Here is a 24951-nt window from a genome sequence, read left to right as displayed (position 1 = left end):
CATGTATTGAGTAGGATAACATTTATTTGACTACAAAGTGTTTACGAAACTTCGTTGAAGAGGGCTCTCAGCACGCGTTCGCTTCCTTCTTCCTTTTCTATGTCTGCTCTGAGCCGGTGAGGCGTATTCACCAGACGTCTACATAATTCGTGACTATCGCCGAGGACATATTTCATCTACAATATGTAAGCGCACTTTTTTAAACCGCAACACTTTTCTCATGTATTCTACTGTGCATTTCATGTGTCCCCTTTGTATTTCTTGCGAATGTCGTCGCGCGACATGAGCGTGCTCGTTGGCGGCATTACGCGCTAGCGGGAACGCCGCAGTGGCACGTCTGCTAATGTGATGTGTGATCGCGCCTTGTTTATCGTCATGCAGGGAGGCGATAGCGTCAAGCGGCGAGCCCATGGATGTCTACACCGCCCTCCAGGAGGTGCTCAAGATGGCACTGATGCACGACGGTCTCGCTCGTGGTCTCCACGAAGCGGCAAAGGCCCTCGACAAGTGAGCGCCGAAACCTTCATACAGCGCGTCCGTTGTGATCGTGCATTGCGGTGACTTTGAGCAACGTTGCTTTGCCTCAAGCACGGGGTTCACTGCGTGGTGTGCACCAGATCGGGATTACTCTTGTGTGTGAGCGAACATCAGTGTGTACAAAGACCGCCTTGGCGTTGGTTGGCGTCCGTTTAATTGAGCACTGCCAATGGGGCATTTTTGCCGAGGTCCATGGGTATACGTGCGCGTGAATTGTGGTTGGTTATCGGAGCGCACGTGCTCGGCGTGGTGTGAAACTCGTTGACGAAGTTTCGGTTTGGGAACTAAAGTTGCATCGACGCATATTGGGTAGAGTGCGCCAACTTGCTCGACGTTGACTATCCTGTCTGCACCTTAACCCAATAATGGGACTGTACCGACTATTTATAGTCACTGGCGGCCGGCTTCTGCTTCCGTTACCACGCGTTGCACCTCTTCTGGATTCTTGGCAAATCTGCATAGCGTGTGACGGCTCAGTGATGGGAAGATCTCTGTGAGGGAATAGATGACAGGTAACAGGCAGCTTCTAAGGGCTGCTGTGCAGTGCATGGCATCTGCTTGGGGAGTTGATAAGCGAGCAGATGTGAACACTTGTGAGCAGTGAGAGCACTACACAGCATTTGTTGGCAGCTTTAAACTGGACTATCATATTTTGAAACATGGCCTGCCACAGCATTGACTGCACCCAAATTCACCACTGAAAACACGTGGGTCTCAGTGAATTAATCCATTTTGTCTCTATATACATAGTTTGCACCGTCATAGGCCATCCCTGGGTCTGGAAAGTGTAGCGAAAGCCTCGGCATATTGTGAACCCATTGTCAACTGGTTCTGGGGCCGAATCCACGAAAGAGTTCGCTTTGGAACGCATTTGCTTTGCCGTGATGGGACAAACACTGCGGGAGGACGAGGGGGCAGGCAACAGCCAATTGGCTTTGTTGGGCGGTCCCATCTTGGCTGCTTGTATGTTTAAGGAGCTATATGCTAACTTAGGCGCGTTTTTAACCTCTCGTGCCGACATGCACGATTGCCTGAGCGACGGCCAAAATCGTCCGGCTCACAGACGACTGCGGGAGCCGTATAGTTGCGGGAGCCGTATAGTTGCCTCGCTGCTGACTGTCGCCTGTAAGTCTCCGTAGCGAAAAACTGTAGTGCGCAGAGTATTTTGCGCTCTGTTGTGAGCACACTTTTCCTCGTTGGGCCAATGTGGGGTTTTTAGCTCTTCGGGGGCGGTGGGAGGTACCGGCATGTTTCTTCTCGCGCTGAAGCGAACGCCACTTTCAGAGTTCCACACACAGCGACTGAACGCATTCGCTTTCACTTGATTGACATGTCTGGTGACGTAAACAAAATCCGTGGTCCCGCCTCCGTGAAGTGATGTCACAGCGGTGACGACACACGGCCAATGGAGCGAGGTGGCGAGAGAGAAAGCGAACAGTTTCCTGGATTCAGCCCCTGGTACACTGTTGAAGCTAGCCACAGTACCAAAAGATGGCACCCATGACGTCACAGGTGCCACCTTTGGGCACTGAATGAAGCTAGCTTCCATAGTGTGCATGGAACTATTTGCTGGTTGGTGATGACTCGAGTAGGAAAACGACCAGGCTTTCTTCGTGGTTTCTGGGCCCAAAGAAGGCAACCGCTGCTATGACACATTTTTTTTTTTGCATTTTTGCTGTGAACAGCTGCTCTGCTGATAAGCTAATCTTTGAAGGTGGTGTCTGCAAGTCATGATTTACTTGTGCACTAAGGAATTGAGAGGTATGGTTCATCATTGAAAATGACAGCACAAAGGAAACTGCGACGACGTCAAAGAAACGCGCACCACAGGATAATGCCTGTTTCTTTTGCACTGCCATTGTCTGTGATGAATGACCAGCTAGCCCACACGAAGATATCAATTGGAGGTGCGGCTCTGTTCAACCCCAATGTGTAGCATTTGTGAGGAATGATTTTTGAACTGAACAAACACTCCAAGGACCAGTGTTCTGAATCAACCCATTTGGGTCTCTTCTGATGGAGACATATCCTGAATGCCTTATTTTAATGTGCCTTTGCTTTAATCCATATGGTCCATCTGCACACAAGCCTTGATGTGTTATAATGCTGGCACCTCTGATTTTACAAAGCTGTGTTTTCTCTTGGTGCAGGCGTCAGGCTCACTTGTGCGTCCTCGCCAACAACTGTGACGAGGCCAGCTACGTGAAGCTCGTGGAAGCCCTGTGCGCGGAGCACCAGATCAACCTCATCAAGGTGATTTGAGTGAAGAAACTTCTGCGCCACTCTTTATTTCTTTATTAGTCGCTGTTGAGGGACTGCATGGTGGTAGTGTTTGGGACCTTTTGGTGTGGACTGTCTGTGAAGTAGGGTACTGGGATCTCTGTGTTGCTAAGGTGACATGTTTAATCCCTAGCTGGCTAGTTTCAGTGTATGGGCAGTGTTGTGATTTAGTAGTGCTTTAATTTGTGTGAAGCATATGTGAGTAGAAATAGGTGTTTCCTTTTTTGGGGCTGGAGGCCCCCTGTGTTCTGAACTCTTGCAATTTGCAGAGCGGAAGCTGTGTGGTACACTCGGGTGTTTGTACATTCACACGAGAAGTGTAATATCAGTTAGGGAGGGACTCTTCTGCTGTAGACGTCATAGCTGGGCCATTAGCAGTAGTACAATGAGCTAAAATGGGCAGTGTATTGGGCGAGGGTCTTCGCGTGACACCCATGGCATCGTCATTATCGGCCTGCTTTCAAGGGAGCTTGATCAGCGCTGCCGAAAATGGTTGGCTTCACCACAGTGTTCAAGTGCAAGTGATTGCGAGTGATCTCATTTTTTTTCATCCTAATAACTGTCAGTTCGCTTGCTGCGTAACCAAAAAGAAATATTTCGTCTTCTTGTGCGCTATGCACATGGTCCAGTGGCAGTTAGCAGTTCTGTTTGGTGAGCTTGGCAAGGCATAGAAACGTGTTCAAGAATGGATGATTTCTGTGTCGCTGCTTCGATTGCCAGCGGCGAATTTGCAGTGCTCCACTGCTAGTCCTTGCCGCACTCTCTCTTCTAGTAAGCTGTAGCAGTAGCCTTACTGCACTTCATTAACCAGCCTGTTTGTTTTGTGCTTCAACCTTGGTGCCAACAAATCGTGACAGGGCATAAGTTTGCATAGAGTTAATAGCCCTGAGAAGAGATGATTGCATTAGTAGCAAGCTGAAGAGCACGCAGGTTAGCTTTAGACAACTGTACAATGCTGCTTGTGAGATGTGAAAGTTGGTTTTGCGCATTGTGTGGATAAACATAGCTTGAAACTGCTAAACCTGAATTGGTCTGGTTCTGGTGGAAGAAACAAGTGTGCTTGATGAGAAACAAGACTCCCTCTTCTGAAAAAGAGGTGTGGATATGCTACCCTCTGATTTTGCACACTTGGTTCAGATGTGTTCAGCTGATCGCATTTTGCACTGATGAGTTTGTAACGTTGGCTTCTTTGTGGACCCACGACGCCACTCCCAGGTTGACAGCAATAAGAAGCTTGGCGAGTGGGCTGGCCTCTGCAAGATCGACAAGGAGGGCAAGGCGAGGAAAGTGGTTGGCTGCAGCTGCGTCGTCGTCAAGGACTATGGCAAGGAGACGCAGGCACACGATGTCCTCGCAGACTACTTCCAGTCCAAGAGGGGCTGACATGGGCCGCCGCAGCTTGCATTAAAACGGGGAGAGAAGACAAAAAAAATTGTCTTACTGTGTCTGATTCTAACGAGTGTAGTTTTGAGCATTCCACCAGTGGCTTGAGAAATGCAGTTTGCCATAGTGCTTCATATACAGGATTGTGGCAAAATGTGATGTGGCCACATGCTGCAGGGGTGACGCCAATGCAGGGTTGGGCCATTTACTGCAGTGGAAGGGGAGCGATAGCAAGAAAGGACACGGGAGAGCTTTACACACAATATTTACAAAAATATAAAGTGAACATTGCTTGTGCTTCTGCATACACTTTTCCTTGGTACAATAAGGCGTATGAATAGGAAGCTTTACATATACAATTCAATTTTTCCAAGTGTGGCAGCCAACCTTGCTAGGGTGGGGAAGCTAACCAAAATGGCAGAAAATTTTCTCTTCTGCAAAATGCATGGTACTGCAACCAATCTACTGATTACTAACGTCTCAGCTTGCTTTGCGAGTGTGAACTTGGGTTGCCGCCTCGAAGTGAATTTGTCACCGATTTAGCACAGAAGTGGAAAGATTGAAGTTGGCCTGTACCAATAAATTATGACAATCGTAACAAAGATACTTTCAGTTAAAGCGGAGCTGTAAAAGATGGAAAAAAAACGCAGGTGTGGCCATCACCGACTGAATTTGCAATTAACGTGTGCGAGTAATTTTTTTTTTTGTGCAGATCTCGCGCATGCACGTGGGAGGCCTGTGTTACCCACCTCAGCAAAAAAGCCTCTGTATGAGACAATCTCCTGCAACACCTGCTTACCGTCCTGGGAAGCTTTAATTCCCTCTCCCAAAAGGACATGGGTTGTTTAATTAAATAAACATTTTTCACTCTCAGGGCTAGGCTAAAGCGCTGTTCACTTCAAAGCCAACGCTGTTTTGAACTTAGTTCACATCGCAATTATGAATGGTGTGACGGGGGGGGAAATCGAGTACAATTTTCTTGGCAATAAATTAATTTTTCGTTGCTGGAAAAAACATCATATCCGGAAAGAGCCACAGAATCGATTTTTACCAAGACAAAAATTGGAGTTATAAGAGTCCCCCAACAGTTCTATTTGGATTAATTTTCCCCTACAGATGGATACAGCTGAAGTCTGCAGCGATACATGCTCACAAATGTCCCGTGGTTCACACCTCCTGTAAGCTATGTGGTCAGTGCGCCACTGTACCTCACATTCTATGGGCATGCCCTTAAAACCCCCCTTCACCAGGCTTAATTTCAGTTCTCTAATCCGGAACAGTGGGAGGCGACACTGCTCGGCTCCAATCCGGACACCAAACTTCGGGCCGTGACACGAGCTGCGGAAGTCACCGAGCGCCCAGGGCTCATGGTCGCTTGATGGGGCCACACCGCCCATGCCAGTAGGCTACTAAAGCCTATGACAATGAAAGTCTTTACATGCAGTGAAGCTCCACCTCCAATCAGGACCGCCACATAGTATTCTGCGACAAGAAAGCAGTCCATTGCAAAAGCCTTTCTTATCTACTAAAAAATAGCTAATTACGAGATAAAATTACAAGCTCAAGAATTTTGGTGCCTCCGGCTTGCTTGATAAAATCAAACATGGAAAGCTGATTTTATGCACTATGGTCTACACCACTTCCGACAATGATTTTAGAAGTGTGTCGTAACCTTTGGTGTCCTTGAAGCTACTGCTCCTTAAAGAAGCCTTGTGATTATTGACTGAATAACAAGGTCATTTGGTGGAGCCAAATGAGCTTACCCATCAAGCTCACAGACTATATTGTGCGTATTCGGGTGAACTGGTGAAATGTACTGCGACAATGTTTCCTTTGGCCGCTTTTTTGCACATAATAAAGGAAGCCCAATTCACAACTGCACCTACATGCGCAAACCTGTCATTCGTTGCCATGAGGCTTCCTGGACTGCTTTGCTGGTGCTTAAAGGGCGATTCTGGCATTTTTTTATCCCCCTGCATTTTAGTTAAACTTTCATGGTATATCCTCTGGAGTCTTCTGATCCTTTATGGTAAATTTGCCGACGTTTCGTTTCAGCGCAAATAAAGTTTGTGGCCTTAGTCAGGGAAATTTCTATCGGCAACCATTCGTGTGTGTGTGATGTCGTGAGCTAGACATCTGTCGATATTTGCTCTGCGTTTGCTGACGGAAAAAATTTCGAGCTTATTTATAGTCACTTCACAAAAGTAATGATCAAAGCAGTCACAGTTGCCAGTTCACCTAATTTATGTGCAGAGAAGTTTTGTGACAGAGCCCGTGATGCCATACACTGGTTCAAACCCATTTTGGTTTTTGGTTCTGCATAATTATTTTCCTCATTATTTCCAAAAACTGTCATTAGAACTAAGACCAGGTAGTCAATGAAACATAATGTAGCAATCAACTCCTAGAAAATCATCCGGAGTGAGATCCTCGACACATTCAAGGACGGCAGCTTCAGGCATTGAGGAATGCACTGCCTGATGACGCAGCACACATAGGCGCAATGGGTGCACACAAGATCAGGCATTTAGTTGCACCACAGCTAGACGTTCCTGTGCCTTGGGGCCAAGAAAAACCCAAACGCAGCCACAGTGTCAAGAGGTGGTGGAGGTGATGGTGCCACTCGTCCCATTTATTCTTGAAGACAAGTGGCGGCGGTATGCTAAAAAACGCGGGCTGTGGTGGTGGTGAAAAGCGGATCTGTACAACAATGGCTTTTACAAGGGTGGAGCAGGATTGACAGCCGCGGGTGACCTCCAACGTCACTGATCTGTGCCGTCGTCCTCGGCAGCTTGCGCCTCCTGCTGGGTCTGGATCTGGACGGTCGTTTGCGGCGTGCCCGCCACTGCCCCTGCCGGAGCCAGGAAAACCGACGCTGGCTGTCCAGGAGCTTGCTGGATCTGGTACAGCGTCTACGGGGTGGAGAGAATCCATTTTGTTTACAATGAACTACTTGCGTTTTCACGCAGATTCTTTATACTTCGTCTTTAGCTCAATTTAAGTGCTTGCTAAAACGTATTGGCCTTAATAGCATTTCACTACGACAGGCTGACCAGATTGCGACATTACTTCTGAAAAAAAAGAAAAAGTTGGCCTCTGTCTGAACAGGTACGGTGACTCCCCCCTGAAACCTGCAGTGCTCGTGTGTTATCACCTGTGGCTGCTGTGGTGGGGGCTGTGGCGCTGCCTGGGGGATGGGTGCTGTCTGGATGATGATAGGCTGGCCCGTGCTCTGCCCCTGCATCTGCATCCGGATCAGCTGCAGCTGTGCTGGCGTCAGCTGGATCTGAGGAGCAGAAGGAAGAAGAAATGCGGGTGCCGTCATGCACGGTTGGAGTTATAATGAACTGCACATCTCCAACCAAAAATTTTAACTTAACCCAACGTTTCGAAGCCAACTCGGGTTGGAGTTGAGCGGTGGAAAAGCTCTAGTTAGCAGGATAGCACTGAACACAACAAAATACTCGGCCAAGTGTAGCTAATTCGCAATAATTCGACAGGAGAAGCTCAACACACTCAGTTTGCTAAAACCTGTGCCCAGGTGTCAAACGACCACTCGTAACTATCCGCATACGCAAAAACCAGTTCATCAAGAAAAAAAAAAGTGAATCTGTATTACAGTTTCCAATGCTTCACTATACTGTACAGTTTAGCTAAAATGACCACTCAACATTCAGAGCTCCGTAGCTAAGGGGAGCCTAATTTTTTAAGAAAAAAAGTGAACAGCATGTACAGGGGCCCACAAAAGTTTTCAAGACAGAAATTTCAGAACAGCTTAATTTTTTTAGCAGTTGTTCAAGCATGTAGCCACGAAATGAAGGATATGCTTTGCACTCCCCTGCTCAACCTGTACAATGCACCTCTCAATGGCTGACCACGCTTCCAGGGAGTGCGGAATTTCAGCCCCTACATGAAATTCATCATTCCGAAAACTGTTATGGGCACCTGTGCGTAGGCCAAAATTTTTTAAAGTGGACCTTGCCTTCATGTATAATGCAGTCTTTCAAATGTTCAGAAGCAAAATACAATGCACATGGGGTCAAAAGCTGCAGTTCATAAATGTGCCTTTAGTTAAAGATAACTCACAAAGAACAAAAAGCTTTATGTTCCTATTTTATTAAACATCAAGAGGTTAACATGTGCCCCTGCGATAAAGCATAACCTAGGGGCCACAGTAATGCACAAAAGAACCCTTTTTATCTAGGAAAAGTGAATAAGAGCAGACAAAGGAGGACGGGGGGGGGGGGGGGGGGGGGGGGGGTGCACACAGCACAACTGTTGCATATTTCACTCTGATAGCCCTTGGTGTACCCTGTGCTATCTTTAAGTATGCATCGCGAAGGAGTAGACGTTAACAGGCAGGCTACTTAGGGCTGCGAAGAAGGTAACAAAAAAAAAAGGGAGCAGACTGCTTTGTCTGCAAGTCAGACCACATTGCCCACTGAAGTAAAACCCAATGCCAACTGCTTGTATTGTCATGAAAGCAGACAGCACATGCCACTGCTTCGAGTTCCCCAAGACAGATTGCGAACCAAGCGGAAATCCTAACTGCATGGTCCCAACTAGTTTGTGGAACAATTGCGAGTTGGGTCCAACTGGCTTGGGTGAGATAAACGCAAGTCTGTATAAAGGCTTGTTTGAAACAAAAAAAACTGTGCAGGCAACCACCTTGAAAAAGTGCGCATATGCAACAGTACTAGAGTGATGACTGAAGTGAGTATTTCTAGCCAAGCCCACCGGTATCTGCTGTATCTCGCCATTGCTGTTGATGACCTGCTGCACAATCTGGATGCCCCCTTGCTGGGCCACCTGCTGTGTCTGCACTGGCTGCTGCAGCTGCACCACCTGGGGCTGGGTCTGCAATAGGGCATGTCAAAAGGACGACATTCGCAAAACTCGGAGGACGTGAAAGCCAAAAGGTAATCCAATGCACAAGAAACACAAGGCAAGCGTGAAAGATGGCATGTTCTGGAAGTGGCACTTGTGAAAAAGATTGCAAGGTGACCGGTTCGTGCAGCTAGCGATAGGTGTGGTCGCAGCTGCACAGATGAGCTCACCTGCAGCTGGATCTGCTGCTGCTGTTGCTGCTGGGCTTGCTGCTGCTGTTCTGCGGTCCCAACCTGCCAGAGGTCGGTAAAGCATTGAAAACAAAGATTTGAAAGGTACTCGAAGAGAAAGCAAATTTTCGGGAAGCTTTGTCGAGTTCTTGCAGTCTGCAACTGGCAGACCTATAAGTAAGAATGTTGCATGAAATTTAACAATCTTGTAGACAACCTCAAACTGAACACATCCTTCAACAATAAAGACCTCCACGATAAGTGGCAAACCTGGTTGTGTTTAAGCCGCTGTAACATAGATACACTACAGTTAAACCTCGATTTAACAAAGCTCTTTTTTTGTAACCTATAGAGCGCCATGTATTTCTAGCTTCAATATAACAAAGTAAATTTTATCGCATTTTCAACTCAGTGAAAAAAGCCAGATTCCGGCTAGCTTGCCCTGGGCGCAAAAATTCTTTTCTCCTAGCATCCTCATTACAACACTGGCCACATGCGCAATGTGTAGTAGTTTTGCCCGTAGAAGCACTCAAATAGCACGCGACTTCAAACGTCCGACTGAAAGCAATATACCGTATTTACTCAATTCTAACGTACACCTTTTTTTTTTAAGAAAAACTCATCTAAAAATGACACATGCATTAGAATCGAGTATGAAAACAAAACTGATTGAGCAACAACCTATTGCCATCAGTGGCGTTAAAAACGGGTGCGTGTTAGAATCAAGTAAATACGGTATTGAGTTATAGATGTGTGATGGGGCCACTGCTCCCAGCCCCAGTCTTCAGCTGAGAATGCATGCACTCTGCAACAGATGTGGTTTCTTCAACTGACCTGTTGTACTTGCAACACTGATGGTACTGAGAAAGAAGGTGCTGCATTCTGTACCGTCAGGGCTTGATTGGTGCCTGATGTCTGCACAATCTGAATCTGCAGAGAAAAGGGACAGAGTACGGATGCTTAGAATATAGCCTCACCAGGTGAACAGCAAACTCAGTCCCAATTCAAAATAAGATGACATCGTGCATCCTGTTGTGCAGGTCATGTACACAAAACATGCAACCTAACCGGTTATCAAGGAAGTGACGCAATCATAAAATTTTCTGCAACATAGAAGCAGCACTGACAAAAGACAAGGGTAGTTCAGAGTCACTGAGAGAAGCCCCGGTCTTGTGGCAGACTCGATTTGTTAGATAACCCTTGTTTTCCATCGCCAGTTAACCATTCAAAACATTGCCAGTTCTAAAGGAAGTGTCCACACAGCACACCAAACTTCATATTAAATCGGCTACGCTACTGCGGCAAGGCTCCTGATACAAATCTGGGACACATAAGCACTACAAAGTGACAAATAATTTGCTGTGTGCAATGCACAAACAATAGACTAATAGCAGTCCTGGATCCCCCAACTAAGTTGACAGATCATGCATTACTACAGCAGTATGACAAAGGCCTACAAGCCCCTCTGAGTTTATTTATTTACCCTCAGGGCCGTCAGGCGTTACAGAGGGGAATGGGAATAACATACAAGTATAAAAAACAACAAAAACAGCAGCTAAAAAATTATTTATTTATGAGTGTTGGCTTTTAATGAGTGTTGGCTTTGCAACAGCTGCTTCACCATATTGCCTTCCATGCTGTTACCCCACTACGATCAGATACGACTCAAGATTGAAGCGGCAAATACACCTCAAAGGTGGCGCTGCAACCAATGGTGCCGACCCACAGCGATGCATCCACTGCCATGCACCTGACAGCCACCTGTGACGTACTGCTAGCAGGCACAAGGCAGTCAACTGTGACGCCGTGATAAGAAGTCAATGCTATTTGCTGGATGGCCTCTACTCAGGAGCTTTGCCGCTTCGTTCTCTGAGTTGTACCTTGAGTTGTATAGTAAAACCAAACCACCAAACCATCCTTAGAACTATAGTTAGACTGGTTAAGGCACTATATGAAACAGCATTTTAGTTGCGAGCACATCCCCTCAGCAAGTTCTGGCTCCTCACCTGTGGCTGGGCTGCTGTGGCCAAGGCTGGCTGCTGCTGCTGCTGTTGCTGCAAAGCTGCCTGGTGTTGCTGGGCCAGCTGGAAGTAGTACTGCACCTGCTTTCACAGTGGATAAACAGATACTATCTGTCAGTTTTGCAACTTTGCAGAAAAAGAGTCACAATAATAAATATGAAAACGTATAAATAGGCACCCAATAAGAAGAAACTATGAGGGCACTCAAGTCACCTTAAGAGTGAAACGTGAAGGCACTACATGTCACATTTGTTGCCGCTTCTGTTGCAACTTCTGTGTTTGCGTCAGCTTCTTTGCAACTGCTGGTCCATCAACTGCCATATTCGGACCATTAGCTGCAGTAGCATGTATCCATCATCCATCACACTGTGATGGCGCCGACATTTGCATATATATATATATATAACTTTTTTTTTCCGATTTTATTTTTTTGTATTCCTTGTTGAACTCAAGCGCTTAATTCATCAACATCCACTTCTTTCAAGTAGACTTGTGTATTTTCATCCATGTCCAAACCTGGAATTCCATCCACTGGTTGCTCGCAACCAGGTGAGCAGGCTGTGATGACGTCACAAGGGCACATGACCTCTCTCGACCGATCATTAATTTACACGTGCCATGGTGGGCAGGTTGTGATGATGTCAAAGTCATGTGACCTCTCTTTAACCAATCAGAGTGGCTTATTAGGGCAGGTTATGAAGACATCACAAGGTTACATAATCTCTAGACCAATCAGCAAATTTCGTGACATCGGACCGCGGATTTTGCTCCTGATGTGAGCTCTAATTGATATCACATAAAAAAAAAGATCAACTGGAACTTGCAAAAAAATAACTCAAATAAAATCCACTTTGCTCCAGTAATTTCCAAATGGATTTAAATGTGTTTTTGAAAGTTTCATCTGGTCATTTTTTGACCGGGTAAAACTTGCAGTTCAGGGATACCTTTCTTGTAGGCGCATGACATTATGCATCAAAAAATCGCAGTTCTGCCGATCTATCTCTTTCTCACACATGCGCGCACGCAAAAGGGGGCCTTTCAAATCCGAAAACTGCAAGCTAGATACTTTCAGATTTCATAATTAAAACTGTGGATTTTTTTTTTTTCAAGAGAGATTTATTGCCTCAGGGCATTAATGAAGGGCGAAGGTGTGATGAAAGATGTAGTGATGATTAAATTAATGGGAAAACGCCAGCTGATTTTTTGGAAAACAAAACAATGCTTGAAAATACACTTGTGGACGGGCACAGAAGTGATGCATCAGATTTTAGTATCCTGCCAGTTAGCAGTGCCAACATCTTTACCATACGTGCAAAGAAAACTTCTTTACAAAGCATGGAAACACAAACACAGCCCAACAAAACAGTACAATCCAGTCTGAAGCTAGCCCATTGCTGTATACTTTTTTCTGGAGCTACTCCTTTTTGTACGAAGGTCAGCTACAGCAAAGGATTAAAGTTAAAATGAGTTTGGTTGTAAAGTCACAGCCCCCCGAAATAGCCAAAGCTGTATACTAGATTTTCCATCTGTTTTTCTCATGCTGCCATAACCACAGTGAATCAATCCCAACAGAGAGCCAACATGTGAAATGCCACTAACCAGAGCACTTGGAAGCATTCTGCATAGACGACCACGGCTAGAGGCACTCTAACCTGTCATGCACAACTTGTGAAATTTATTTAAGCCATGTCAAGCTCAGCTAATCACTGGTTTTATTGGCACCCCTCGCTATCAGAAAAGGTGCTGCGAGCAACATGTATTACACCTACTACTCACCAGTCTGCAGTGTAGCTAAGCAACTATCACAAGAAACAGATTCTCGCCCACCGCCTTTTTCTCACAGCAGTCTTCCTGACGAAGCTAGGCGATTGTAAGCACATGCCAACAACAACAAGGTCGCCACTCACTTGGTCAGCAGGCATGGCGGTTGTCCGCACCGTCTCCTCTGTCCGTTTTGTAGCCGGTTTGAGCTCGTCCCTTGGCACGATATCGATGAGGAAGTCGAATTGGTCATATTTGGTGATGGCCATGGCAATGTCGTTCCTCTGCATTGGTCACAAAGTGCGTGATGCATCAGCCCGTGCTTGGGCCATGCATTTGCTATGCTCGCTATGAACAACTACAAGACAAGGTCCCGCTATGAAAACCTGAACAGCCAGGTCCTCTTTGAAGCACCCTTATTACAAGCAAGAACTGCAAGTGAGTGGTTATTCAGATTAAGCAAGAAAAAAGAAGAGAAGATTCACAAATGAAAACAGTAATTTGAGGCGTACTGAGCCACATATTTTGCACGAAATTAACACTCCGTGGCGTCCAGCCACTCTGGCTTTAGTTTGTGCTGCCATTGGGCTTGATACGGAGCTTGTTGGGAACAATGTAGATGTGACACGATCATTTAGACAGATTATATGCTACACAAGTGCAGCCCTAAACAAAATATTACAGTAGCAGGTAAGAAAGCTAGCTACACATGTGAACGCATTATGGGGTGGCTCCGTATCAGTGTTCCCCTCTGCCTCACCCTTGAGCCAAAGAAAAAATTCACAATGAAATCAATTTCGTCAGAATCTTGGAGCGATGCCTTGCCTGCAATGTGCGCCTCTTGTTGTCCTCTGTGTGGACCCAAGCACGAAGCGAGAGCTCTGTGATGAAGATTTCGGCCGCCCTGGCAAACAGCACAGGTGCTTCGGCACTAATCATCTGCCGGGGAGAACGAGCAAAGCGGTCAAGAACTGCTCGGACAGGTTGAAGAAACAAAACCGTGCGCCAGTTTCTTGCTGAACTGAACCCCTCACCTTCACATCTTCGTCCAGCTTCATTATTTTCTTTATCCTCGCCAGTGGCAGTTCCTGGTTCTTGAACTCATTCTGGAAAAAAAGAAAGAAATGAAACACAAAAAGGAAGTTAAAGACATGCAAGGCAAAGCATTGCATCTATCCACAAAATTCAGCAGTTAAGAAAAAAGTGCGTGTTTTCTGTCATCATGCGAAATTTACTCAAACAACACACGTCGAGAACCTGTATAAGCTTTTTTTTTTTCAATAAAAAGAACGTCCAACCGTCTACACTTGTCTGCAAATGAGTAAATAAGAAAACATGCAAGACACATTCAGCATGCCGAAATAGTGAGGTAACAGGTAATGGGCACGAAACATTTACACGCTCCTCTAATCATTGAAGGCGGTGCAGAGGTTTGAACAAAGGAAGAGAGTGACGGTGGAAGCCTGCTTCTCGGAATACATAAACTGGAAGGCACTGCCCTACCCTCACTCCATTTTACACAGAAGCCTGTGCATAGCTGTGAGCTGGTGTATGGCAAATCTGTATGGTAAGCAAAGACAAAATTTTGATACACTACAGGTACTATTCTTTCAAAGCAGTATACAGTCTGCAGTATCTTGATTTGTTTCTTCTACCTACAGCAGCAGACTGATTTACGTGTGTTATTCTTTAACATCGCAGCGCAACATCATCAACGCATGACTGGGTGGCAAACAGTTCATTGTAGCCCGTTACGTAGAAAACAGGAATCAGGATAGCTACCCACTTCAGCTGAATGTAACAAGGTGAAGAATTGAATATGCCCGTACTCATATTTAACTGCAGTCTGAGAGTACCACAGATTCTGCTACCAGCCAAAACGTTTGAGGACTGGTCACAGCATGAAGCTAGTGCGCACAATATTTCCGGACGCATTCGATGCGTGTGCAGTGTACCGTTCATATGCTAGTGAAGCGAGAAAATCGTTTAGCACGCAAAACGGCGCAAGTGGCAAGTCGGTTTTTGTCAATGGCATAAACCCCGGGTCTATGACTCGGGCATAGACAGCAGTATAGCAAGGCGGTAGGCGAGTTTAGAGGAAAAAGATGAAGCACTGCGATATGACATGAGGGTATTGCACTGGCAACACAGTACGGAAGGGTGAAGGAGCACCTTACATAGCACAGAGCAACACCCTGAGTTCCTGCATTAAGCAGAATATTATTGATGTCCAATTTAGGGAATTTTCCCTTTCTTCATGAAATTTGCAGTAAAATTTGGTGAAAAGAGAATTTTATCAGAGTCTCAGGGAAGTTCAAGGACTCCCCCTTTTTCCCAATTGACGGAGCTCTCAAAGTGCTGACAAACCAACTTGTTGGGTGAGTTGGTTTATGTACTTAATGGTTACAGTGCGACAGACGAGACACAGAAGGAAGGACACAGCACAGCACTGTCCCGTCTTTCACGCTGCAAATATGGGGGACTCAAGGTGCTGTACAGAAAAAGGGCCCGAAATGAAAAATTTCAGGTTTAACAGAGGAAATTTTCAGTTACAGCATAGAACATCACTATAGGATACCGTGAATACAAAACAATACAGTACAAATTCTTGTAAGCTTTGTCATAATCATATCGTAGGGTACCCGTCTTCCTTTATTTCGCACAATGATGTTCATTCGTTCTAAATATGGCGTCACACAGCCTGTCGCCAGCAATTCATGACCGACCATAAAACTTCTCATCTGTATGTATCCAGCTGTAAACTACAATCCATTTCACTTGTCTGTGCTACTCCAAATGTGAACTGTACTAATGGAGAGTATTGCTCAAAGTAAGTCAATACCATGGCCAGTGCTCATATACATCATTTATGGTGTCATGGGACACCCAGTTAAAAGTACGCTTGCAAGGTGTTCATTTCTTAAGAGCCCCTAGAATCTTCCACAAAAGACAAAAGGCATTAGGGTGGCAAAAGACACCTACCACGCCCAGATTCCGTGTCTCCTCCATGATGCGAGGCCAGAAGTATTCCAAAGCCTGGTGGGCCTCTGATTGCCCAGAGGCATTGGTGTATGTCTGTGAATCAGACATGTTGCCCTGCATTCAAAGGTTGCGTTCATACCATGAGCACATGGGCAAATTTATATCAAAAGCACTAACGCTCCCCCACAAGAAGAAAAATGCAGATTATGAAAACAATGACTCCGTCATCATAAGTGCGGAGCTGTTTCTGAATGAGTCTGTTGCAGTTCTGTCAATACTTATCACAACTTTCTTTGCATGTGTCAGCATATTATTCGCTCAGTGAGAGCAGCTTAGTACCTAACTGGTGATCAGTGGCTAGGCACAAGCAATGCAGCCCCACAGATTTAGAAGTTCCCACCAGGGCGTATATCACAGCGTTCACTACTTATCCAGCATAACACTGATGTTATGATATGTCCAACACATGGGCATTCATTCAGGTTTGAGGGAAATCAGATGTGACTTGTATGGTAGAGAGGAATATGTGACGTGTAATGAAACACTGTAGCTTGATACAACTCAAGAAAAAAGCGACATATACCCCTCAAAGAGGCCTTCCGACCAGTGGCCTCGCCCGGCTGTTATGATGTTGTGCTTAATCTGTGGTTAATAACCCTCTCACCCGGCAGCCACTTGCTATGTCAGGCTAGCAGGCGCAAGAGGATTAAAGGGACACAGCACTGAATTCTATGCACCCACTTTTTTCCGTCACAATGGAAAGCTTGCTGTCTGAGGTGCTCGATTCCGCAACGGTTTTGTTAGAAATTCTGTAGACAATTTTTACAGAGAATTTTTCGATCAATGTGTGCACCCATTTTTATGTAGGCCGATGTTGGAAACCATGATCACCTAGCACAATGGAACATAAGCAGAACAATTACCAAAGACTAATATAAATTTCACTCCCCAGACAGTAATTAGAGATTTTGAATATTGCATCCATTTCAATTTCCACACCCAAAGCTGTTACAACACAGTGATGTACATCTTGTCGACAAAATTTTTAGTGGGCTGTGGTAGCCGCTTATTTCAAGAAATATAAAACACATTGGCGCCATCCAGTGACAAAAGCTAAAAGCACACCTTCGGCGATGCAAAAGATACATTGCCTGTCATCAAAGAGTGCACTGGAGAGAGTGCAAACTTAATTTATTAAAGTATAAGGAACACTCCAGGAAGGAAAAAAACAGTGCACGTTTGAAACAAATCAGTGATGTTGTACTGAGATGTGGTCAGGTAGTGCGCTACTCTAATAGTGGCAGGTTTTCACCACAAGATGGCACTTTCATCAACAAAGGTCCTGTGTATGAGGCCAGATGTTCAAGCAAGGCTAGAAATTAAACAACGGGGAGTAGGGAGGTTAGCTTTGGGAGCACATGGAAATACACCAAATCAGGGGGCACAGGGTGATATGGGATGGGCGTCTTTCGAGAGCAGAGAGGCTAGCAGTAAGATAGCATTTGAGGAACGATTCAGAAAGATAGAGGAAAAGCAGTGGGCTAGGAAAGTTTTCAGATACCTGTATATAAAGAATGTTGACACGAAATGGAGAAAGCGAACTTGAAAATTGACAAGCAAATGTCTGGACAGCAGTAAGGGGGCAAATCAGCAATTATCGGTTAAGAAAAAGGTTAAAGAAACAGAGAGAGCTCTGTGGAAAACAGGGATGCTGACGAAATCGGCACTGGGAACATACCGAACCTTTAAACAGGAAATTGTCAAAGAAAATATCTATGATAATTGTAGGGGAAGCTCTTTGTTGTTTGAGGCCAGGAGTGGAGTTTTGCGGACTAAGACGTATAGAGTCAGGTACCAGGAGATAATACACTTTGTGCATTGCGTGCAGAGAGGAGGAGGAAACGGCTGAACACTTGATACTTTTCTGTAAAGGGCTTCACCCTACAGTGGAAAGCAGCGGGGCTGACTTACCCAAGGCATTGGGGTTTAGGGATAGCGAAGGGAAAGTGGATTTTAAGAGATTAGATGTAACCAAGCGAAGGTTATCTGATTGGTGGCTAAAAGCAAGACAGGAGTAAAATTTCACAAGACATGGCTAGGTGACTTGAGCCACCGCCCGATTTAAAGGGTTCAGCCGTATCCATCCATCCATCCATGTAAAAAAGTTGAAGAAACAGAGAGAGCTCTGTGGAAAACAGGGAATCTGACAAAATTGCACTGGGAACATACAGGATCTTTAAGCAGGAAATTTCCAAAGAAAATATCTATGATAATTGTAGGGGAAACTCTTTGTTGTTTGAGGCCAGGACGGGAGTTTTGCGAACTAAGGCATATAGAGTCAAGTACCGCGAGATGGAACACGTTGTGCGTTGTGTGTGGAGAGGAGGAGGAAACGGCTGAACACTTGATACTTTTCTGTAAAGGGCTTCACTCTACAGTGGAAAGCAGCGGGGCTGATTTATTCAAACCATTAGGATTTAAGGAGAGTGAAGGAAAAGTAGATATTAAGCGGGTAGAACTAACCAAGCGGAGGTTATCTGATTGGTGGCTAAAATAAAGACAAGAGTAAAATTTCACAAGTCATGGCTAGGTGGCTTAAACCACCGCTCACAATCTAAAAGGTTCAGCCTTACCCATCCATCCATTCATCCATGTACTACATCACTGTGCCGTAGCAGCTTTAACTGGATGCGGAAACTGGAATGAGATTTATCTTGGCCTTCAGTACATTACTTCTGCTAAGTGAAATCGCCAAGGCGTTTGCTGATCGTGGTTTGCAGCATCGGCCTACATAAAAGCAGACGCTAGCGCTGATAAAAATTCTCAGTAAAAATCATCTACAGCATTTTAAACAGAACCATTGTGGAATCAAGCACCATAGGCAGCAAGCTTTTCATTGTGCTAAAACAAAAAGCGGGTGTTTAAAGTTCACTGTTCTGTCCCTTATCAATGTCCCTCAGCAATGTTATGACAAATGGTCGACACCATGAGGGGCACTTGCCACTTGTTTGAGTTGTATCATACTACAGTGACAAAACTTCCTGCGACGGCATATATATATATAAAAAAATGTTTAAAAAGTTACCTCAGCACGCCGCTGGACTTCCTCAATAATTTATCGGTGTTTCATGTTGCTGAAGTTTTTCTGCAGTAAAATGTTAACTATCTGTTTGGACATGATTTTCACCGGCACAGTGCTTTAATAAACAAGGCTACCAAATAAAAGTAAATTTTGGGCCTCAGAGTAAGGATAAAAAAGCAATATATACAAGGTAAAATTTTAGGCATTCACTTATTCACAAAAATTAGGCCCATGACAACAATAAGGAAGTGGGCAGGAGTGCAAACGGCATGGGTAACGTCAATCGCACCTGCTAACCAAAGCAACCAGCACCTCGAACTCCGCGCATACGGTCAAGTTATGCTGGCACGGCAGAGTGGACGATGAACTGCTAGCACATATCACGCCAGACCGCGACCGTTTCGCGCTGACCAGCATCGTGAAAGGCTCAACCGGACTCCACCACAACGCTGCCTGTCATCGCGATACGCGCGGGCTGGCTTATCGCGCGAGCAACCCGCGGCTCGCACTTATCTCCATAAACGGAGATGCCATCGGGGCCAGCGCCGACCGTGACCGCGTCTAGGCCTAATCGGGGAAGCGCATCGACTGACGGTGCACGGACACGCACGAAATACCGCCCGATAAAGGACCGCTGTTTTTCGTGCGTCCCGCGTGCTTTGCCGGCGGCCACGAGTTGGTGTTTTTCAAATCCGCCGGCGGCCAATCAGTCGGTGCCTCAAAGGGAGCATTTCTTTGGGGGCCCAAGCCAATCACAGGAGCACTGACCGCCCCATTGGACAGAGTTGATAGGACGACGGCGTACCGCTCGCACTCAGTGGCTGGGTTCTCGACCATAGGCGCTGCGCAGCATTGAACGACGCACCACTCACCTCGTCGATTAGCCAGTCGTCCTAGAGATCGAGAGCATGTGACCGATTCCACGTAGACATCCTATCAGCTGCCGGCCACGAGCATAGCGGCGGCGCGCGCACGAGATGCCGAGAACACGGATCGGGTACACGGCACAGCGCGGCGGCAGTCAACGACTCTGACGCTAACACACGCACGCACATACGGGCTTGCCCTCTTTCGCGGCCGCTGTGGCTCGCCCTGCTGGGTCGCCTTCGTCTTTCCTTGCATTTGTCTTTTCTTTGTTGCGCGCCGCTGCCACGCCAAGTTTCGCGGGCGCTCGGGTAGCGTACCTGGCGCTCGCAACCGCACAGCAAGTTCCGGAGACGGGCGCTCGCACTTCCGGTGCTTCGACAGAACACCGAGCATTACGAGCACCGCAATCCGGTCCGATTACCGATGGCTGACGACGCTGAACAGGTAACATCTGAGTGAATTTCAGCCTCTGAGCGCCTAAATGCTTGTGTATAAGCGCATGCTGCACTAGAAAGAAACAAAATATATGCAAGCTGACTACCGCGTGTGCACTGTTCCAGGCACCAACAACCGCGGTCGAAGAGCCGCTCGACCTGATACGTCTGAGCTTGGATGAGAAGATCTATGTGAAGATGAGGAATGAACGGGAACTGAGGGGAAGGTTGCACGTGAGTGTGTATTCTGTCATCTGAAAGCCCCTTTGTACACGTGGGACCGCAGAAATTAATGGAGCGCGAATGTTTGTTTCCCCAGGCGTACGATCAGCACCTCAACATGATCCTGGGTGACGTAGAGGAGACTGTGACCAGCGTCGAGATTGACGAGGAAACCTACGAAGAGGTGTATAAGGTAGGCTGCTGTTCTTTACTCAGTGGTCTGTGTGCAGCAGTACTGAAACACGCTTTTTTCATTTCGTAAGACTTCGGGAAGAACACATGTGTACAATGACATCTGTTTTGCCTTGTGCCGTACCTGTGCAGAGTACCAGGAGGTCCATCCCAATGCTGTTTGTGCGTGGTGATGGCGTTATACTGGTGTCTCCTCCAGTCCGAACGACTAACTGAGCCTGCACCTTCGCCTCTCCACTGTCACTTTGAACCACGTCCATGATCACTCAATAAAACGCAAGCACTCACAACTGAAGTTTGCCTTTGTCTGGACACTGGCCTACTGAATAGGCGGCGCGAAGGTAGTCTACGATTGCAGAGTAGCTGGTCAGGCTGTTGAATATCCTCTTCTCGCTTCGTGACAGCACGTGGTCGAGCATGAACATGAGGTGGTGGTGGAACTGCGTCAGTGGACATCCCAGCAGGGCACTTAGCTGGAGCCAGTCTTCGACACACTCTGCTGGTGTATGCTTGAACCCCGAGAACATGGCTGGGTTGTCAAGCATTCCTCGTGCTGCCATCACACCTGTACAGAGAAAAGAGTAACGGCATGAAGTCTGCAACACTCAAGTCAATTAAGTGTGTGTGAACAGGCAACGCAAGCACCAGTGACTCCATATACCTACCGTTGACTCCCGTTTCCTTGCAGATGTCTTCAGCCTTGCTCAAACTGGTTACATCACCATTAGCAACAACGGGTATCTGCAAAGAATCTTTGACAGTCCGTATGGCTTCTATGTTGACTGGCTCACTACGTTGGTCCTTGGTACGGCCATGAACAGTTACAAAGGATACACCTGTAGCTTCCAACTGTTGGCAGAAGTCCACCGTCTTCCTGTAAGGTGAACAGTTGCACAATTAAAGGTCTAGCTGCACTTGCACAAACTGCACAGCATACCTGAGGTCGCTGCATATTCGAATCTTCACCGACATGGTAAAGTTGGAGTCGGAAAGGCGATTCCTGGTCTGATAAACCATGTCCCTCACAAGCTCAGGGTGAGCTAAAAGGTGGGCTCCATATCCTTCTGCCATAGCCCACCTGTTAAAACAGACCAGCTCACTGTATCTCAGTGCAAACTGGCGCCATCAAAGAGACACCACCACAGCACAATTTTTCGAACATATACCTTCGTATGATTATACGGTTTACACAATGTAAGCACACATGAAGTCACTTGCAAGAGTCCAATTAATTTGACACAATACAATACAGTAATGATTAAGATTGGTGGAGACTAAGTGATGCCACGGGGGGGTATTTATGACGAGCGCATAACTTTAGTTGGGCGCCGTTTGTTCAGCCTTTAACGTGTTTATATTGCCTTTCACACATACCTTTGCGGACACCCACAGTTCAGGTCGACACCATCTGCATACCTGAAGGATGAGAAAACCTTTACTCACAGATCAGGGATCAAACAATCCGTAACACTACGGACCAATGTCCCTCACCTGTAAACAAGTTCTGCTGCGTTCGCAAGATCAGTAGCGTTGTTTGCTGCAAATTGTACAATCAGTGGTCGATCACCTGTTCAGAACCGAACATTTACCTGGTAAGGGTCACCGAATCAGGTTAGCTGAAATGATTCCTTACCTTGGCCTGTGGTAAACTCTGCGTCTCTTGCTTTCTGAGATTTTGCAAATGAATCAGACACAATCATCGGGGTGTAAGCGATGTCAACGTCGTACCTCCGGACTAGGTGACGGAAAGCTTGCCTAGAGAGATTCAGCACGCGATGCGTCAGGTATGTTTCGCGATATGGCGAAAAGCGCTACTCACTTTGAGTACCGAACCATCGGAGCACAAATTTTGACCATTTCACCACTGTTCAGCAGGTCCAGCGGTTTCCTCCACGATGCAATTTCTTCGTTCATCTTGGGAAGAGATTCTAAACACGCGCTCCAAACTCTTACCACGACGCACGGCGACGCACGCGTGTATCTCCGGCTGTAGGGTCCATCGTGCTGCTGTTGATCTCCTGTGCACGCCAGGATGTAAACAAACATGGCGGAAGACACGTCGGGCGTACTCGAGCAGTTTGAGGACGACGGTAAGACCGGCTTCCTGGTTGCAGCAAATTCATTCGTCCTCTTATCTTAACTTGCGCAGGAACGTTTAGCCCGAAAATACGCTCGTACTGTGCCGTGACACTTGTTTCTCTAATTACGCAGCCGTTTACAAGCAGTTCTTGCTCGACGACTTCGATGCGAAGTCGGTCGCTTGCAACGCCATCCAAGACCTTTCAATCTCACAGCACCTGTCAAAGCTTGCTACCGGCATCTCCCTTTTGGACAAGGAACTCCATAGCCAGTTAAGTTGAGTTGTGTGTATGTTTGTTTATGTGTAAGTTGTGACGGTCTGGCATGACGTGCACGGAATTAAATTATGAGTGGTGGCGTGAGAAATAATACCAACCGTTTTGTGAAACCCTCCAGGTCTCCGCTCATTATGAAGACCTCTTGGCTCAGGCATCCGGGATCGAAACCCTGGAAGGCGCTCTACAAACGATGTGCGCCTCCATACAGAACCTCCAAGCGACGTCTGAAAGGTGATCGAGAAATCGTGTGCTCTGAAGGGACTGGCGCGGCGTATTCACTGTTTGTATTTTTCAGATTGCAGAGCAAGATCGTGGAACCGTACAACAAGAGCTGGACCCAAACGGCCATGCTCGCCCGACTGCAGCAAACGTGCGACATGATTCGACGGATGGGACGTCTATTCCAGATCGTCAAACGCTTGCGATTGCAGCTTCAGGGCGGCACCAAAGAAATCACCAAGGCTGCCCAGAGTCTCAGTGAAGCAGGTGATGAGTTCACGATGCTCCCTAACTGATTGCAAAGTTGCTCTTACGCAACAGCCTCTCATCTGTACCTCGGAGCATTAATGGACCTTGGTTCACAACAATGTCGTGATTCATAGTTGTGAAGAACTCATCCGACCAATTTATGAGCTGGATCCATATGCCATAGCTGCTAGCCTAATGCGTTAAGGAAAGTATAACGGCCCCTATTTTCATAAGGCTGCCTAAACGACTGTTCGGTATGACAGGGTACATGTCTACACCTTGGCCTTGTTGGGTTTCTGACATCTTTCCATCATTTTGAGGGTGCTGATCGTGACACGTTAGTTACGTTTGGAGTGCAGAAAAAGAAAGATTGTAGGTCTCCTCTATTTGGCTGCACTTTCTGCACCAGTTCAGGAGGTGCAGCACTCTCGCATTCGATTTGACAGTGCAGCTAGTGACACCTGCACTTCGGCACTCGATTTGGCCTCGTGCTGCACGAGTTCTTCTGCACTCCTGCACTAGCCTCCCGGCGAGTTCTCTTCTCGTGCAAGTAATGCAAGGAGCTTGGCGCGCTCCATAGCAGACGGCTCCGCGGCCATGCTACGGTGGCTATGCTTGTTTTAGTGAGCGGCGTTGAGACCATGGTTGAGAGGGCCGCCTACCCGTGAGAGATGCGGCATCTGCGTTGGGCCCTCACCAAACAGCTGAAATGATAGTGCGTGTACGTGTGTCTATGCGCGCGTGTCTGTGTACGTGTGTAAGCGACTGGCTGTCATGGCGCACGTAGTACGTACTGCGTATGTGTTCTCGTCTTTCTGTCCAGCCTCGCACGTTGCTTACACCATTTCCCTTTTGTGTGCAATTATTATAGACGCAGCACGATGGAGCGCTTCCATAAAGAGGAAGATTGTGAGATGTTTTATAATACGTGGGCGATCGCAACGTTTGTGACTCGCTGCGACGTGAGTACCTCCGCTTACGACAGCGACTGGGCTTGATCGAGGTAGCGCCGCCAGCCCACTCCTTCGCCTGCCAGTTAGCCTCTGACCGTCATGTCGCCGTCACTGTCCGCCGAAAGTGAACGCGATTGAGTTGAGTTCAAATATAGATCAGGCAACTCTTGGCGGACAACAGAAGTCACTTTTTCATAGAACGGAAACAGCCTGAATCACGCGTATGGACTGTAAAAGATCGTCTCGAGCGGTACTCTGAATAATCTCTCGAATTCATTGTTGCCTCTTCAAAGTACCCGTTGAATCAGTGACGGTCGACCGGCCTGCACCATTTTGCACAACGCAACAGAAAGAA

At 46.7% G+C, this 24951-nt stretch overlaps 5 protein-coding genes across 9 annotated transcripts in view; 3 read left to right on the top strand and 2 right to left on the bottom strand.

Annotated features, from left to right (window-relative positions):
* The first annotated feature begins 52 nt into the window (after positions 1-52).
* On the top strand, positions 53-4249 carry RpS12 (ribosomal protein S12). Its single transcript, XM_077640538.1, has 4 exons — positions 53-185; positions 382-507; positions 2688-2790; positions 4033-4249. Coding segments are annotated over exons 1-4 (399 nt in total). The 5' UTR covers positions 53-183; the 3' UTR covers positions 4201-4249.
* Positions 4250-6789: 2540 nt separating this feature from the next.
* Positions 6790-20187, bottom strand: Nf-YC (nuclear factor Y-box C). Of its 5 annotated transcripts, XM_077640531.1 has the most exons (12): positions 19393-19500; positions 19107-19166; positions 16022-16135; positions 14074-14145; positions 13865-13978; positions 13186-13323; positions 11264-11362; positions 10092-10187; positions 9258-9320; positions 8938-9057; positions 7355-7486; positions 6790-7112 (listed from the first exon to the last, which is right to left on the bottom strand). In XM_077640531.1, exons 3-12 carry the CDS (start codon positions 16127-16129, stop codon positions 6963-6965), a joined length of 1092 nt encoding a protein of 363 aa, XP_077496657.1. In that variant the 5' UTR covers positions 16130-16135; positions 19107-19166; positions 19393-19500; the 3' UTR covers positions 6790-6962. The 5 variants fall into 5 exon arrangements, with proteins under 5 accessions (XP_077496657.1, XP_077496656.1, XP_077496660.1 ...); XM_077640530.1 differs by lacking the exons at positions 19107-19166; positions 19393-19500 and adding an exon at positions 19976-20187; XM_077640534.1 differs by lacking the exons at positions 19107-19166; positions 19393-19500 and adding an exon at positions 19976-20135 and having other exon boundaries at positions 11264-11359.
* Positions 20188-20254: 67 nt separating this feature from the next.
* On the top strand, positions 20255-21113 carry LSm3 (U6 snRNA-associated Sm-like protein LSm3). The gene is made up of 4 exons (XM_077640539.1): positions 20255-20414; positions 20531-20638; positions 20724-20819; positions 20951-21113. The coding sequence occupies exons 1-4, from the start codon at positions 20394-20396 to the stop codon at positions 21032-21034; spliced, it is 309 nt and encodes a 102-aa protein (XP_077496665.1). The 5' UTR covers positions 20255-20393; the 3' UTR covers positions 21035-21113.
* Positions 21103-22830, bottom strand: Dus4 (Dihydrouridine synthase 4). Its single transcript, XM_077640536.1, has 7 exons — positions 22638-22830; positions 22452-22573; positions 22310-22385; positions 22193-22234; positions 21756-21896; positions 21484-21692; positions 21103-21383 (listed from the first exon to the last, which is right to left on the bottom strand). Exons 1-7 carry the CDS (start codon positions 22730-22732, stop codon positions 21103-21105), a joined length of 966 nt encoding a protein of 321 aa, XP_077496662.1. The 5' UTR covers positions 22733-22830.
* fws (Conserved oligomeric Golgi complex subunit 5 four way stop) overlaps positions 22763-24951 on the top strand; it is a 35221-nt gene continuing 33032 nt past the window's right edge. Inside the window, exons 1-4 of the mRNA XM_077640529.1 lie at positions 22763-22908; positions 23030-23169; positions 23294-23406; positions 23471-23661. Of these exons, the coding sequence (XP_077496655.1) occupies positions 22863-22908; positions 23030-23169; positions 23294-23406; positions 23471-23661 (490 nt within the window). The 5' untranslated portion in view covers positions 22763-22862. The remainder of the gene's footprint in view (positions 22909-23029; positions 23170-23293; positions 23407-23470; positions 23662-24951) is intronic.

This window comes from Amblyomma americanum, chromosome 10 (genome assembly GCF_052857255.1).
Source record: "Amblyomma americanum isolate KBUSLIRL-KWMA chromosome 10, ASM5285725v1, whole genome shotgun sequence".
NCBI classification, from domain to species: Eukaryota; Metazoa; Arthropoda; class Arachnida; order Ixodida; family Ixodidae; genus Amblyomma; species Amblyomma americanum.
Note: the sequence above shows the minus strand (reverse complement) of the source record. Positions and strands in the feature narration are given on the sequence as shown.